This window comes from Ailuropoda melanoleuca, chromosome 4 (assembly GCF_002007445.2).
Source record: "Ailuropoda melanoleuca isolate Jingjing chromosome 4, ASM200744v2, whole genome shotgun sequence".
NCBI lineage: Eukaryota > Metazoa > Chordata > Mammalia > Carnivora > Ursidae > Ailuropoda > Ailuropoda melanoleuca.
In genome coordinates this window covers 26,117,971-26,135,107 of record NC_048221.1, presented here as the reverse complement: position 1 = coordinate 26,135,107, position 17,137 = coordinate 26,117,971, and the positions used below count along the sequence as shown (strand labels likewise).

The 17,137-nt window shown below is 39.6% G+C and overlaps 1 protein-coding gene across 13 annotated transcripts in view; it reads left to right on the top strand.

Moving 5' to 3' along the window:
• Positions 1 to 3,404: 3,404 nt before the first annotated feature.
• The window catches only part of CFAP20DC (CFAP20 domain containing), a 234,689-nt gene continuing 220,956 nt past the window's right edge, over positions 3,405 to 17,137 (top strand). For 12 of the 13 annotated variants that reach the window (XM_011231610.3, XM_011231588.3, XM_011231629.3 and 9 more), the window contains exons 1-4: positions 3,405 to 3,761; positions 6,137 to 6,226; positions 8,726 to 8,819; positions 16,937 to 17,009. In XM_011231610.3, the coding sequence (XP_011229912.1) occupies positions 3,741 to 3,761; positions 6,137 to 6,226; positions 8,726 to 8,819; positions 16,937 to 17,009 (278 nt within the window). In that variant the 5' untranslated portion in view covers positions 3,405 to 3,740. The remainder of the gene's footprint in view (positions 3,762 to 6,136; positions 6,227 to 8,725; positions 8,820 to 16,936; positions 17,010 to 17,137) is intronic. The other variant, XM_019805517.2, reaches the window with a different exon arrangement.

Genomic DNA, 17,137 nt, shown 5'->3' with positions numbered 1-17,137 from the left:
TAGCACAAAGGCCCTACAGTGGAAGCACATATGTCGAACATGAAGAACTAAAAGAAAGCTCAATGTGACTGATATAAACAGGGCTGCATATCGTATATTGAACCCAGAGAGGAAGATAGGTTCTATAGTCACAAAAGGATTAGAAGCAAGAGACTGATATGACAGGATTTGTGCATTATAAAGATGACTCTGACTGTAAAGTGCAGATGGATTTGAAGGGAGGCCAACATGGTGTATGAATTAGGAGGTTATCATAGTTCAGGGAAGAGCATATCACAGGTAAATCAGCGTACAGACTACAGCGTACAGAGGGAAGGTAAGTAGATTTTCAAAGTATTTAGATAAAACAATTAGGTTTGGGTGATGGATTGAGTAGGGGGAGTGCATCTATTGCTACATAAAAAATCACCCTAAAACTTAGCAGTTTACAATAAATATCTCAATTTCTGTGGGTCAGGCATCAGGATACAACTTAGCTGGGTGCCTCCGACTCTGGCTTAGTCATAAGGCTACAAAGCATTGATTCATTTACCTCAAGGCTTGACCAGGGAAAGATTCACTTTGAAGCCTACTCGTGTAACTGTCAACAGGCCTCAAATTCTCACTGACTATTGGCCAGAGACATCATTTCCCTGCAACATGGACCTTTCCAGGGGATACTCACAATATAGCAAATTGTTTCCTTCATGTAAAGACAGAATTAGGGAGAAGAACGAGAGCAATGGAGTCAAAAGCCAAGCGAGAAGGAAATCACAGTCTTTTTATAACCTAATGTTAGAAATGACATCTCAGCACCATACTGTATTCATTAAAAGTGAGCCACTAGGCCCAGGACACTTGCAAGGGGAGATAACATAAAGGGCAAACATACCAGAAGGCAAGGAATCACTGGAGGTCATTTTTGGAGGCTGCTGTATCACAGGGAGTGAGGATGCTGGAGGCACTGTGGTATTAATGAGATTGGGAAGGATGGAAAAGGCCAAGGTGTAGAGAAGTTATGTTTTGGACATTGTGAATTTGAAAAGACAAGGTACCTTTAATTTAATCGACAAATACATATTTATAAAATACCTACTATGTGCCAGGTACTACTCTAGTAGTTGGGATATAATGATGAACACACAAAAAACCCTTGCCCTCATCAAATTTGCCTTCTGATAGCTAATGACAGATGATAAACATAAACAAATTCAGGTAATGGCAAAGATAGAAAGAAAATAACAGAGGACAAAGTTATGAGTCTCTTAGCTATGGTGCTAAAACATGTTTTTCAGAGACCCAAGTAGATTGCTAAAAGCCTTAGGATGCCCCCTAGATTTCTCCTGTATTCCCACTGACTTTTTGCTTCTCTTCCAGCACTTATCTAAAACTGTTTTGTATTATAGTACCTAACCCTTTGTGTTAGGCCAAAAAATGTGACCTCCCCCACCTCCAAGATGCTTACATCTACCCTTTGGAACGTGTGAATGCTTCCTTACTTGGAAAAGGGTCTCGCAGGTGTGACTAAGTTAAGGATCTTGCAATAAAGTGATAATCCGGAATTATCCAAGTGGGACCTCAATGCCATCACAATAGTCCTTATAAGAGACACTAAGAGAAGACACACACAGGAAAAGAGGCAGGGTGAGCATGGAGGCAGATATTGGAGAGATGGAATCACAAGTCAAGGAGTGTCAAAAGCCATAAGAAGCTGGAAGAGGCAAAGAGCAGATTTTCCTCCAAAGCTTTCCAAAGGAGTTTCACCCTGCTGACACTTTGATTTTGGACTTCTGGCCTCCAGAACTGTGAGAGAATATAAATTTCTGTTGTGTTAAGCCACCCAGTTTCTGGTAACTTGTTACAATAGCCACAGGAAACTAACAGACCCTTCCAATGTTATTCCCTATCACTGGATTTGTGGGATTTATCACAAGTTGTAATTATTTATTCACTTGTTTATTGTGTCTCACCCCTATTAATATGTAAGCTCCATGGAAGTCGGGGCCTTCCCTGTACATCTAGCTCTTGGCATAGTGTCCAGAATGTATTACATCCCTAGGAATTATCTGTTAAATGAATGCATAAATATCCCACGGTAGATAACAAGTCTTACAAGACAAGAAACCATGTCTATTGGCCATAACTCCCAAAGCCTCCGGCACAGAGTCTTACCAAAAACTGTTGTTGAACTAGGTTTGAGCTCCAGAAATCAGGGATTCTGGATTCTAGATATTGTACTGCAACTGACAATTATATTACCTCCTCACCTCTGCCTTTATACACATCTGGTATTAGACTTAGTGTTTTCAAATAAGTTTGTTCCTTATCAGCTTTTCTTTTCTTAGTCTTCATAAGGCGCAGGTCCAGATAGCATTCATTTTCTCATGCTGTACACAATCCACAGTGGTTGGCATATCGTAGGGAGCACAAATATTTAAGACTTTTGGGTGAATTTGAGCATCAGGCTCAATCATAACTAAAAAGTAACATTGTGTCCTTGAGCAAATTCCTAATCAATTCTGAAACGAAATATTCTCAACCGAAAGGAGACTTAATCCTTAACCTCACATGGCTGTGAACCTGTGACCCACTTGGCCTGTGGTAGAGGCTCCATGAGTGGTACCTGGTTATTTCATAACGCTTACCACTGACCTAACTCAGCCTTGAGAACAGCATTAGACAGGAGCTCCAAACCAGCTCAATTACTTACTGGCCAAGTGATCTCGGGCAAGCTATTTTTTTACCTTTCTGAGCCAAAAAGTGGTAATAATACCTACCTTATAACAGTGGTTCTGACATAGAAACTAAATGAAGTAACCGAATAGTTAAACTTAGGAAAGTGCCTGGCTCAATAACGTAGTTATTTTGAGCAAAAAACCTTGGCTTGCAACACGTGCAGTGATTTTGAGAAAATACTCCTACTTCCTTGGGCCTTCTGAAACAATGAACGGGACCAACTGACTCTTTTCCTGCCTCAACGAAACCGAGTCTGGAAATCTTCGAACCAAAGGCCATGTGATGGTTCCAGGAATCCATGACTCTTTCCTTCAGCAACCTACCAGTTACCAGCGTTTAGAACGAAGAGAGACCAAACCGACGTGACAGGTTCTCTAGAAGAGTCCAGCACCTGCGGTAGCTCTTAAACAAGACTCATTTTAGGCTTTTTCGCAGACAGGTCACGACCTGAGAGAGCGCGGGTCACAGGTTGGGCGGTCCGCCATCTCCACCAGAGTCCCTGAGTTGCCTGGGCAACGCCGACGTCACCGCGCGCTCTCATTTGTCCGCCGGCAAAAAGCATGCAGAGCTCAACGCGCAGGCGCCTCATGGGAGCCAATGGGTGCGGCCCGAGCGCGGACGCCGCTGGGCCCCGCCCCTTTCCGATCGAATTCGGGGGCGGGGCGGGGCGGCAGCGGGAGCGCGCCTGTCTTTCCCGGGCGAGCGGGCGGTTGTCCGTGCATCTGTGGCTGGGCGCCCCGTTACGTAGGTTACGCACACAGTCACTCCCCCAAGGCCGCCGGGAGCCCGCCCAGATAGCTGCGCCCTCCCACACCCGGGCACCCCGGAGGTGGGGGCCGAGATGGTGCGGAGCGGGGGCTCGACGTGGAGCTGACCGAGGACTGAGAAGAGTCGGGGTGACACACGAAGCCCTTCCCTGCCGTCGGTCCAGGGGCTCCTGCCCGCCGATTTCCGGCCGTCAGGGTCACGCTACTCGCTGGACGCCCTGAACTCCGTGTCCCCCAAGCCCCGGGCCCCCTGCGGGAATGTTCAAAAATGAGTACCAGGTAACCCGAAATGGCGCTCCAACCTGTCTAGAGAATTCTCCTCTTGGGTGAGGTAGTTCATGTTCAGGGTGAGGATAGAGCTCCCTCCCCACTCCCCCTCAACATGTTTTTTTTGGGGGGGGGGTGAAGGAAGTTCTGGATGAGTGGTCTTCACTCCAGAAGAAAAAAGAAGTAAGCAACCACGGTTTGGACGTATGATTCGGCTTTTGTTCAATCTCCAGCTCAGTTCTTTTCAAGGTGTATGGGTTGCCTGCGACTCTGATTAAAATGCAGATCTTAAGCCCCCAATCGGACCTTCTGGATCAGAATCTTGAGGGCAGGGCCCAGAAATCTTGAATTTTAACAAGTTCCTTGGGTACTCACTATTGATGTCTCAGAAGCTATTTAGAATGGAGTGAATGAGTGAATGCATTACTGGGTTAAACCAAGAAAGAAAATAAGCATTTTGGCTCCTTGCTGTTTTCTTTTTCCCTAAAACTGGGGTCAGTGATTCTCAAACACTGGGGTACGTTACAATCTCTGGGAGTACTTGTGATGCTGATTTCCTGACCCTCACCCCCATCTAGTGAATGAGAACATCTGTGAAAACTTCCGCCAGTTGATTCTGATGCAAATGATCCAAAGATCACACTGGGGACACTGCTTCTGGGTCTTTCTCTGTCACCTTGAGTATCTTAGTGTTTTCAAAACAGGACTTGCTCTCCTTGCCTCACTGGACCCCTGAACCCACTCGACCCACTGCTCTTTTTTGACCCTAGTCTCTTGCCCTTCCCTCCTACTTCTACCTGAGTTTACATTCTCTGTTTACAATTGTCCCGTGCTGGAACAGCCCTCCATTGGTTACCTCTTTGTTGCCCCTACCTTTTCACCAAATGCTACCTGCCTTCTTATGAGTTTCCTCCAAGTAGTCTTGTTCTCTTTCTTCTACTCCCATTTGATATAATTGTGTTAGAACAATTTAAGAGAGTTTTCCTCTCAATTAGGTAAAATAATGTTGTTATTAAGGAGTATATGCCCACAATGGGAAACTTGGAAAACAAGAGAAAGCAGAAGGAAGAGGGAGTGGGTATTTCACCAGGTACAAGGATTTTTCTCTTAACAACAACCCACAAAACTGCCTCAAATTTAAAATTTTTATTGATATGTGACCTAACCCCAGAAGGTATAGTAATTTATAGTAATTCTTAACCACACACAGTTTGCCCATAATACTGCCTGAGAAGGAAGAAATTTAGTGTCTTAAAGTGATTTTGTTAAAACTCAGAAGCAAAAGTATCTTTATATTATTGAGAAAACATAAAAGCTGGAAATTCTTTACAAAAATCAGACATAAATTTGTTCATGTGCTGCTTATAATTAAAACAGACCATAAAAGAAAACCATATTTAATCTTCATTTCAGATTCTCAATTTCTTGCAATTAACTCTTCCTCAGAGATAATCATCTTAACTCCTTTCTTTGGTAATTAAAGCTTAGGGATATTCAGTAATGTGTTTAGTACTTTTATATAAGCATGGCCCTGCATGTTCTCAGGTTTATAATAGGGAACACATAGCATGTCTGCACAAATGATTCTCTGTTTTCTTACACAAATTTTATAGATTTCCATATCAACTTGTATTAGATATATAAAAAGATGGGAATGCCCAGAATAAGAATCATAGCCCAATGCCCACTCATTCCCAAGCTTTTTTGTTAATCAGTACCAAAATATCAGTTTGCCCTTTTTTGAATAATTATTGCTGGCACTATTGAGCCCTTGCTACATACAAGGAAGGTCTTGTGCTTGATGGTTTATGTTTACTATCCTGTGTAATCCAACAACCCGTTTTACAGATGGAGAATCAAGAGGTTAAATAACTCAAGGTCAGATAGTTAATAAATGTCAAAGCTAGTAACAGAGCTTGGGTCAATATGACTGGAAAGCTTGTAGCCACAGATAACTTACCAGAGTTTATTAGCCTGGCTCTAGAGTCAAGTTTAAACCCTTTAGTCGGAGATGAATAGAATGTTTTGTAAGCATGATTTAGTTTAAACCCTTTAGTTAGAGATGAATAGAATGTTTTGTAAGCATGATTTATATATGGCAAGTAAGTGAACCCCACATCAGAGACTGTAGGGTTTGTATGGCACAATTTAATGTTTATCATTCTTTAAAAAAAAAAATTCCCTAAAGCATTTATCCAAGGTAACCCAAATCAGAGTGGTTGTGGCGTCAGTACAATCAAGGTATATTGTAGGAGTTAATAACAGGGATAATGTTTCCTCCCAGATCTACTTAACAGACAGATGCCTGGAACAGTGGTAATAGACTGTGTGGTGGATAGTATTTCCTCTTTAGCATTGTCTTTAAACGCATTGTTTTTGTTTTCCAGGGAGGTGCATTTGTTGAAATCTTTAGTGCCCAGGGCAAAAATCCTGGAGCAAAATGGAAGATCCTTGGCAGTCCATCTGTGATTTGGAAAGTAAGTGTTAGAAGTTAAGAGCCACCTAAATCCTGGAAAGAAAGGAGAATGAAGGTTATAAGAAAAAGGATTTGATAAGGTTTCAGAACTGTTTTTACTGTTCATTCAAAAACCCTTTCGTGACCCTGTTAGTTGCAGCTCTCCCAGAAACCACTCCTCAGTCTTTTAAGACTTTGGCACACAGCTCATAACCCTTCTCTTAGGCCAAGTCTTGCTATTGTTTTAGGTGACTTTAGTGTTTGTGAGGAAAATCTCCAAATCCTGAGCTTTTCAATTTCTTGATTTCTTCATCACTAATGACCTCTTCCATTGTCAGTTGCCATTCCCACTGTCACACCCTATACCTTATCACAGTAAACTGCAGGGCCTCTGAAATGACTAAGTAAGACCTTAAGACATCCCTCTCTGACGCTGAGCTTCAGTTCTTAAGGCTGCTTGGTTAGTTAGTCTCATTGTATTTGTTCTTCAGCCTAATTGAGACCTTTAGGCCACTGGCCTTTCTACTTCCTCCGTGCCTAAATAGTTTTATTTAGGCATGTGTTTTCTCTGTCTTCGCTTCCTGTCCTATCCAGCCCAGAATCCAGAGTCTGATTTCAGTCACTTCCCAGGCAAAACCTTGAATGCCCTTGCTCTTTGTCCTTCATCATGCTGGCCTCGAAGAAGCCAACCATTTCTGAATCCCCAGATATCTGTCTTTTCTGAGCGGGGTTCTGGGTCCCACAGTAATTTTGGAGAAAAAAATTGGTAGCCTCTCAGATTAATAATACTATAAATTCAACCTGAACAGCCTGGAAAGTTCACCTCTTATGTTCTCTTACTCTCTCAAATGATTATTTCTCCATTATCTTCAGGTTTTCAACCCCCCACACTCCCCTCCCCCCAGTCCATAGCCAGGACAGGCCCTCTTCACTGACTCACCAGAAGACCTCATGCCCCATTTCACAGGGAAAACTGATACTGTCAGATAGAAACTACCTCAGCCTGCTGCCACCAGACCTAAATAAAAACCTGTATCCATCTCTATCCCTTTCTCTTTCACTTCTCTCCTATTCAATTGGGAGAAAAACGCCTTTTTATGGACCTTGTTCTATGGGTAACTTTTTAAAGCTACTGTTAACTGAGTGCTTACAGTTTGCCAAGCCCAGGTTTAGCACATTACATATATTTATACAGTAGCCTTGTGTGATAGATACTTTATGCCAATTTTCTGGATGCTTAAACTGAGGCCGTGGGGAGAGTAAACAACTTGCTTAAAATTATACAGCTCTTCCTATGAATGAGAGGTCAATGATGCTAGGAGGAGATAGAGCAGGGAGTGTATCTAAGGCTTCCCCAAGGAAATGACATTGGATCTCTAAGAGCTAACTATGCACTGTGTGGGGCTGGTAGAGACAAGAGTGTTTCAGGCAAAGGAAGAAGCACATACAAATTCCTTGTGCAGGAGAGAGCCTAGAATTTTTAAGAAATTACAAGAAGGCTACTAAGGCCAGGATACAGAGAAAAAAGAGTGCAAGGTAGGAGATTGAAGTTTGCAAAACCAGGCAGCAAGCATACTAGGTGAGGGTTTATGGACTGTGTTGATGATTTGGGTAAGCTGTTGAAAGGTTTTAAGTATATGCCCAACTTGTGTATAGATGGAATAAATATACTCAGTCTCTGTGTGTTCATTTCAAATACATGAGAGATGCTGTTGTGATGGATATAATACAGATTTATTTGAATGTTATTTAATGCTCAGCAGCCTTAGTTACAGTGCATTTCTTGACATATACAGAAGGGAAGATTGGGAGGATCTGTGAAATAGTATAATGGGTCTTTATACTCAGGTTGGGAATTTGCTCCAAGATGAAAAAATAACCACTTTGAGTCATAGAAATCGGACTGTTGCATATAAGGAGGCTTTTTATTTTCAGATTTGGTTTTGTTCTGTTTATGTTTCTCCTACCATAGTTTTTAAGATCACCTTAACTGTAACACTCTAATTAGTACTGATTTTCCGTAGATGATGTGTAGAACTTCAGGTTAGAACACTAGTAAATTAAGGCAATGATTAATTCCGTATGAGCCATGGCCAGACACCCAGGAACTTGCGGACCAGTTAACTTGCGCACCTAACGTGGGTTAGGTGATTTTGTATGCTGTAACATGGAGTGATGTTCAGCCTGTGCTGTTAGACAGGAATATGTAGATTATAGGAGAGGAAGGGTAACTAAATTCTGGAAACTCTAACTTCGTAACTTGGGAATCCCTGAAACTAGGGAATTTCTAATCATTTAGAGGAAGAGTTTCTTGATACGATAGAGGATTTGTCAAGTGACATAGTGGGGCTTCTATATTCCAATTCCCAGCAGTTTTCAGAGTAAGAGTATCATCAAGACCTGACTTTTAAGTTATTTGAACCTGGAACTTTTTTCCCTTGTGGGTTTACAGCTCCAATTTTATGATTGAAGCCAAATAAAATATGCTCCAATTACCACTGTTTTTATTTTTGTTCTACAGGAGTTTGATAAAGAGGTTAAAAGTTTTGTGTTTGTCCTGGAAGGCAGCAGCCAAACAAACAAAATTCAGTTACCAAAGGAGAATAAGCAAATCCGTAAGTAAGATTTTTGACATTAAAGCTTAATTTGATTTTTTTAATTTTTATTTTTTTATTTTTATTTTTAGATTTATTTATTTATTTATTTGACAGAGAGAAAGAGAGCCAGTGAGAGAGGGAACACAAGCAGAGGGAGTGGGAGAGGAAGAAGCAGGCTCCCAGCAGAGCAGGGAGCCCGATGCAGGGCTCGATCCCAGGATCCTGGGATCACACCCTGAGCCGAAGGCAGATGCTTAATGACTGAGCCACCCAGGCGCCCCTGATTTTTAAAGTTATACTTTTAGATCTACCACACAGGCATTAGTTTGACTTTTACTTTTACTGGCATCTGTTAACTTAAAGTGATAGGTCTGTTTTTAATTTAGAAATTAACCTTATGCCAGGCTTCACGTATATATAAATATATAGATACATATCGTGTATATATATATAGATATATAGATACATATCGTGTATATATATATATGTCTTCACTGTTGATTGATAATCTAGATTATTTTTTTTAGATTGTATTTATTTAGAGAGAGGATGAGAACATACGAGCAAACAGGGGCAGAGGGAGAGAGAGAATCCCAAGCAGACTCTGCACTGAGCACAGAGTCCCGTGTGAGGCTCTATCCCACAATCCCAGGACCATGATCTGAGCTGAAATCAAGAGTCGGATGTTTAACTGACTGAGCTACCCAGGCACCGCTAGAAGTATTTTTAAGAAGATATAGAAGATTATTTGGTAGCTATTGATTATCATAGTAATAGTATTTATTGAGTAATTACTGTGTGCCTATGACTTCCCTAGCATTTCACATTTATTGACTCTTTTAATCCTGATAGTAGTTCTTCTGCAAAGAACAGACTGAGATTGGTTCCTCATAGAGAAAACAGATAATTAAGGGTAAGCTTTGAAATAAACCCAGGACTTCCCAAATTATGGGAAAAATCCGTGAGAAAAAAGTTGTGTAAAATACCATAGAAAGCATTACTTAGTGACACATCAACTTGTATACCTTCAAGAATATTAATATCTAATATGTATAAATATGTGTTTCAACAAAAACCCAAAGAGTAGATTTTCAATTCTTTCTTACTTTGGAAATTGGAACCGGCATTTTAAAGCAGAAGGAACCTTGAAAAAGCACTTGAATTTACAATCAGATGCCCAATAATTGGCAGAACTGAGGTTAAGATTCAAGGCTTTACCACCAAATTAGGCTTTGAGTAAACTGATGGCAATTTAAGATATGTAATTTTTCAAAATGATTCATCTGATTTTCATCAACTTTATCCTGTGTATTAACTATCGATTTCAAGTGATTTATTAAATATAAGCAGCCAGTTATTTTTTATGTTGATCATTTACTTATTACTTCCTTTATTAATTAAGAACATTTATTGAACACCTACTATGCACCAGGTACTTTGAAAAGACCTGTTCTTGGTACCTGATTTTCCTGTTTTAATTCGGTTTTCTAAACTTCCACAGGCTCTTCTTTATCTACCACTTCAAGCTACTGCATGCATATTACAGATTTCTAAGATGTAAACCGAGCCATAGAAATTATAGATAGAAGATGATTAATTTTATAAATGGTTTATCAGTGTTTCTTTCTAAAATAAGAAACAGAACCTCAAGGAGAAGGGGTAATCTTTGTTGAAATCATTTTTATTAATTTACTACCATTTTAAAAATCATGATTTCCTCATAGTTCCTTTTAAACACTTGAGTTTTTTTTTTTCAATTCCAAAAAAATTTATATACTTATAAATGAGGTGAACTAAGATGAGCCAGAGAAATATGTCTGAAACTGTAGGTTATTCTTGTTACAGGAGACACAGTCCATCTGTTTTTAAGGATATTGACTTTGTGAGATGGATACATCTGATTTGCAGGAACGTGACTTTGTTCTAAACCAGTGTTCTCTTGTTGGCCTATCCTTCTATGCAATGCCCTTAGCATCTATGCACATAATCATGTTACTGATAAAATCAAATCAGTTCTGGTAACCTTTCTCAGTTGGATCTGAGAAAGATTTCTCCTCTACCAGAGAGGCTCAGTGACTAAAGACAAGCTCCCTTTTCCTACACTTATCTAAGATTTTTTTTTTTAGAAATAAAACAAGTTTAATGTGTTATAATTGCTTTGTAAAAGGAAAAATGATAGTTTTAATTGGAAGAAACAGAAGAATCTTTTAATGTATTTCTTGTACAATGCCCTGTAATTAAAAATTAATCTGGCTCTTCTGTAGCATGTGTGGTACTGTAACAAATGAAACAGTTTATAGAGTCTGCCCTGTACTAATGCCTTTAAGATTAATTATTTGTAATTTTTGATAACAGAACTTTATAGCTGTTTTTACTTGTATAAAATGACCTATGTGAAGTCGTTGTTAAATTAAATGGCATGTCTTGAGTACAGCATTGGTTTTCAATTAACATTCTAAATTTAGTTCAGTTATGATTATGTATTCCTATTTTAAGAATAAACATCCACTTTACTTATGCAGACTTGACATTAGGTACCCCATATGTATTTCCCACTATATTAGGTACTTAGGAAAAAAGCTTAATGATGAAAGTAGGTATGTTTAACTTTTCATTTTAAATAGTGGTATTTCTGAATTATATTTGAGCATCTCTAAATGTCAGAGTTTTGTTTGTTTTTTATGTAACATCTCATCAAACAGAGGAAAGCGTGATATTGATGATCAGATTATGCACTTCTCCAGTGCAGCAATCTTGTTCCATCCACTCTGTACCCCTTACTTAGTATATCATATGTGGTTGGTGTTTGATAAGTTTGTTAAATTTGCCACATTAAGAAACTATCATAATTTGGATTATAATTTCTAATTGTAACCAGTTCGCCTTCATAACCAGATTTAAGTGAATGATTAGCCAACTAAATAAATAAGTCATGCTGCTCTTACCCTGGATCATGCTGTGGAGCTGCCCATATGAGATGCAGCAGTGTCACATGCAAGCATCTATCATTTGGATGGTCGGTGCCAGGACGTAATCTTTTTTGAGGCTCTTATTTGAAACCGTCGTTTTCTCTGCCAGTGGCATCTGAATCTTATGGTGTGTCTCGTGGGATCAGCATCCCTGAAGCCTTGTGTTTATCTAAGTTTCAGCTGATCTGGATGCTGAGGATGAGGTCATCTTTATGAGGCTCCCCCTGCCCCTGACCTCCCCCCCACTCCCACTTTGCTATTCTTCTTAAAATAAATGTCATTATGACTTGCTTTGTTTAAAACCCTTCAACAGTCTTGACCTCACCACTCTATTGATAGTGCTTTTGTCAGGGTTGCTAGTAATCTCTGTATTCCTGAATCCAGTGGCTCATTCTCAGCCCTCATCTTGCTTGACATAGCAGCAGCATTTGACAAGTTGACACTGTCCTCCTTGGAATGTTTTCTTCACTCATCTTCCAGGATGCCCTTGTCTGAGTTTTCTTTCCACTGCGCCGGTCTTCCTTTTTAGTTTCCTTTCATGGTTCTTCCTGTCCCCAGCCCAGCTTCATGTTGCAGTGCCTGTAGACCTGACACTTGACACTCTATCTACCTGTATTTACTCTTTTGATTATCGGTGCTAGTCTCATGGTTTTAAATACCATCTCTGTCTTAATTCCAGCTTAAATTTATTTCCAAATCAGACTTCTCTCTCAAACTCCAGACTTGTATTTTCAGTTGCTTATATGACATTTCTATTTGGACAGCTTTACCTTACGAATTATTCCTGCTGCTACAGATAGCCACATCTCTGTTGTTAGCAACCTGTCTTATCAGTAGCCCTGACAAAAAAATTCAATCAGCCCAATTTTTTCTCTCTTCATTCAGTCCATCAGGAAGATCTTGTTGGTTCTTTCTTTAGCTTAGACTTCGAGTCTGACTACAACTTTTTGTCACCTCCAATGCCACCATATCTCATGCTTGGAACATCTCATGCATTTGTCTTCTCATTGGCCCCCCTGTTTTTTCACTTGCTTCCCTACAGTTTGTTGTCAGTTTCATAGCTAGAAGCAGTACATGCAAATGTAAGGCTCTCCACTACTGAAAATGTCCCATCTCTGAGTGAAAACCAAAGATCTGTAGTACCCTATAGTATCTGGTACCCTCTTAATTCTCCGACCTTATCTCCTGTTACTTTTGCTGTTGTTCACTCTGTCACGACCATACAGGTCTCCTTGCTGTTTTCAAACGTAGCCTGGTGCCCTGTCACCTTTGTACCTGTGCACAAGCTGGTAACCCTCTGCCTAGAGCTTTCTTTTCCCAAATAGCTGCATGGCTCACCATCTCCTCTTGTTTAGGCCTTTACTACAATGTCATCTTCTCAATGACAGCCCACCGTGCCCTGTATTTTATAGCCCTTCCACACTCTTTTTTTTTTTTTTTTTTAAAGATTTTATTTATTTATTTGACAGAGATAGAGGCGGCCAGCGAGAGAGGGAACACAAGCAGGGGGAGTGGGAGAGGAAGAAGCAGGCTCATGTCAGAGGAGCCTGATGTGGGGCTCGATCCCAGAACGCCAGGATCACGCCCTGAGCTGAAGGCAGACGCTTAACCGCTGTGCCACCCAGGCGCCCCTAGCCCTTCCACACTCTTGATCCCTTTTTCCTTTCTCTACTTTTTCCCATGTGCTTACCACCATTTAATGTGCTATTTGTTTCTTAGGGTTTTGTTTTTTGCTTTTTTACTGTTTTTCTCACTGTTTCCAGAGGTAAGCACCCCCAAAATGGGAAATTTAGTCTATTTTGTTCACCTAGAGTAGTGCCTGACACATAGTAGACATTCAGTAAATCTTTGTGGAATAAATTAATGAATATCTGAGCGGACTCCCATTGATCTTGAGGGTGACCATATCCTTTGCATGGCCTTCATGGCCCTGAATGATTGAGATCCTAGCTTTTGGCCAGAATTACGTCCTGCTGCTTTTCCCTTTCTGTGTCCCCTACCAGTCCTTTATGTCTTTAGATTCATCCACTCCACCATCGCTTTTTTCATCACATGATGGAGTATTCCCTCTCCCTGTGATATTTATTCCTTCATCTCCCTCGCCCACTCAACCCCTGCTCTTTCAGCTGAATCCCAGTGTTATTTCTGCCAGAAAACTCTCACTCATCCTCTTCCCTCCAGTGACCCAGGATTATATACTTTCATTGCATCCTGACCTTCTCCTTCCTGAAGCTAGAATATTGGTTCCAAGAGAGGAGAGACAGTGTCTGCATTATTCACTAAAAACATCCACAGTGAGTCTGGCATGTAGTAGATGCTGAATAAGTTTTTTTTTTTTTTTGAATGATCTAATTTAATCCATACAAATAATCCTGTGAGGTATATATCTAATTTATCAGCCCAGTTTTATACATGAAAGGAAAAGAGCCCAGAAAGGCCTTCTGATTTGCCTGAGGACTGTGGAAGGATCCGGAATAGAGGCATGCCTGTTTCCTGTTTTCTGGGTTGAAGTGGGAGGTGCCCTTGAGTGTGCTGTTCTTGCTGGGACTGCGCTAGGAATCAGGAAGTAGCTTCAGTCATGACTTAGCAGCGCCCTTATAAAGGATGACTGTATTGTGTTCTCATCCCAAACTCATGGACAATGAAACAAACACTTGTGAAATGTACATGTGGTGTGCAACTGTCAATGGCTGTAACGAAGCAAGTATAAAACCACTGTTTAAAAATCTGATGGCGTTTTTCTAGTTAAATGTGTTTTAAAAGATTCAAAGGAAAAAAGGACCTGACTCCTTAATAATAGAGGTAGTTTATCTCAGCAGAGAACAGATTATGAAACTGCAGAAACCTGCATGTTTCAGTAAAAAGACTAAGTTTTTATGAATTTTATATACTTGATGGGCATTTTTTGACTAACAGTAGTTCACATTCAGCATTACTTAGTGATTTTCAATATAATGTAGACATGAAGAGTCAGTTTGAATTTACTAGGCCACTGGGAAAAAAAAATGTTACTATAGAGTTTATTTAGCATTTCTGACACACAGGATCGCTGTATGTCAAACGTTATTAAAGTACTTTTTTCTTTGTCAGATCATCACCATATGGTATTGCCATACTTCTTTTAATCTTAGAAGTGAAGCCTTTTGGAAACTAGGACTTCTGTATGTGAGAAAGTTGAATTACAGAGCTTTTTTTTTTGAGGGCAAGTGTCTTTCATATCTAAAAACATTCATAGGAAAATGCCCTGTATGTGTAGCATAGCTCATTGGTTTTGAAGAAAATTGTGCTGATTCAGTGAGATTTGTGACACAACTTAGGGACCTTTGTAAAGACTGATTTCATTTATCCAGGTGCTCTCTCAGCTCTGTATACGGAGGCCATTGTGCCATGGAAAAACGCCATAGGGCCAATCAATGGAAGATGCAAGAGAAAGATTAATTAACGATCATTTATTCAAGCTGGCCTCATTTCGGTATCTCACTTTGGTTTTGTAGTCCAGAACTCAGGGTTGCTTCACTGGCTTTTCCCATAAATATGGTAAAATCCAGTTCCTAGAGAATTTTCAAAGGTCAGAGCCTGTTATCCCCTGTTTCCATTATATTACTACTCCATGGATGGCTCTCTGGAGCAGTTTATAAGCATTAGCATTAGAAATAAAAGTTATCCTTGTATGTTTGATTTAAAAGATACTAAGCAGACTTGACCAAATATGTTTATTTTGTAGAAACTAAATTTTGGGTAAAATGTAGGAACTATTTACTTTGTCAGGAATGTTGCAAAACCGTTAAGCAAAATGGGGCGCCTGGGTGGCGCAGTCCTTAAGCGTCTGCCTTCGGCTCAGGGCGTGATCCCAGCGTTCTTGGATCGAGCCCCACATCAGGCTTCTCTGCTAGGAGCCTACATCTTCCTCTCCCACTCCCCCTGCTTGTGTTCCCTCTCTCGCTGGCTGTCTCTCTCTCTGTTGAATAAATAAATAAAATCTTTTAAAAAAAAAAAACAGTTAAGCAAAGGAATTATAAACCAGAACGTACATGTAGATTATCCAAATGTGTTGTTAAAAAAAATGCACACACACACAACAAACACACACACATGTGTTGTTACTTTGAAATACTTAAATTTGTTAAGCCTACTGAGTTGGAATAAATAGAAAATAATATGCATTTTAGACCAGTTGCCTTCTTTTATTCAAGTGTTGCCCTGTACTGTTAGGTTAGATTTGTAGGAGAGGTTCACAGATAAGTCAGAACATTTCCATTTCCTACAGAAGTCCCACATGAGGAAATAAGTTCCTAAAAGGCATGTTTTAGGAGGAAGTGATTCTAAAACATCCATTAGGAGCATCATAATTGAGAAATCAAGCTAAAGCTCAAAACCTAAGAGAAAAGGAATTAAGTGAATAGGTCTGAAGAGGTAATATAAAATCAATTGATTTTCGAAACAGTTGTAGACTCCAGCTATCAAAAGTGCTGTAGGGGTTGGTTTTTCTTCAGATATTTTTAATTCAGATGAAGCTGGTGATGGGGAATGAAAGTGATCAGTTTGTAGTTTGTGAGCACTGAATTAATTAAAAGTATGTTAAATTAACAAAAGGCATTATAAATGAAAATATGTTCCTCCATCCATCTCGCTGTGGATACTTTTAAAATCATATGAGCCAGATATGGCTCATCAAACCTTCAGTTGTTGTTGTCATAATTAGAATTGTTTTCCTTGATCTATTGTTTATTATTAAGTTGTTTAGTACAGTTAAAGCTGTCAGTGGATAAAAGTAATTGCCACATGCTTTTATGGCTGCCTTGATGGGAATCTGGAGTTCAATGTTATAGGTTTCTATTGAATGTCATCTTATGTGTACATTTTCTTACAACCTAATAAAAATAGTAAGTAAAAAATTATTATTTTTTTAAATTTTCATAAAAATTTCACCAAGCCCACAGATGGGACTTTAAAAGGCACCATTTGTTGTTAGAGTTTGATTTGATTTTCATCAATTTTTTTGCTTTTATAATGAAGTTGTAACTCATGGGCAGTGCTGTTACAGTTCTACTATATTACTGGAACGCTGAAAGCTTCAGGTTGTTAATGGTGTGTGATTGTGTTGGTTTATATGCACATATAAATGGTTTGGACATATAAATGTATATTTTCCCCCTCTCATTCTAGTTGGACTGATCCAGAGGTTTCTTGTACTTCAGATTTACATACCCCTGGGACAAGACTTCTCCACTGAATTACTGTAAGATATACAGAACTTCTTTCAGTGTTTTATGTGTATTAGACATTTGATCAATTGAAGCAGTATGGACAGTCATTAATTACAAGTGGCAGTTTTTGCATTAAAGAGCAGTGACTTATCAAGTTGAC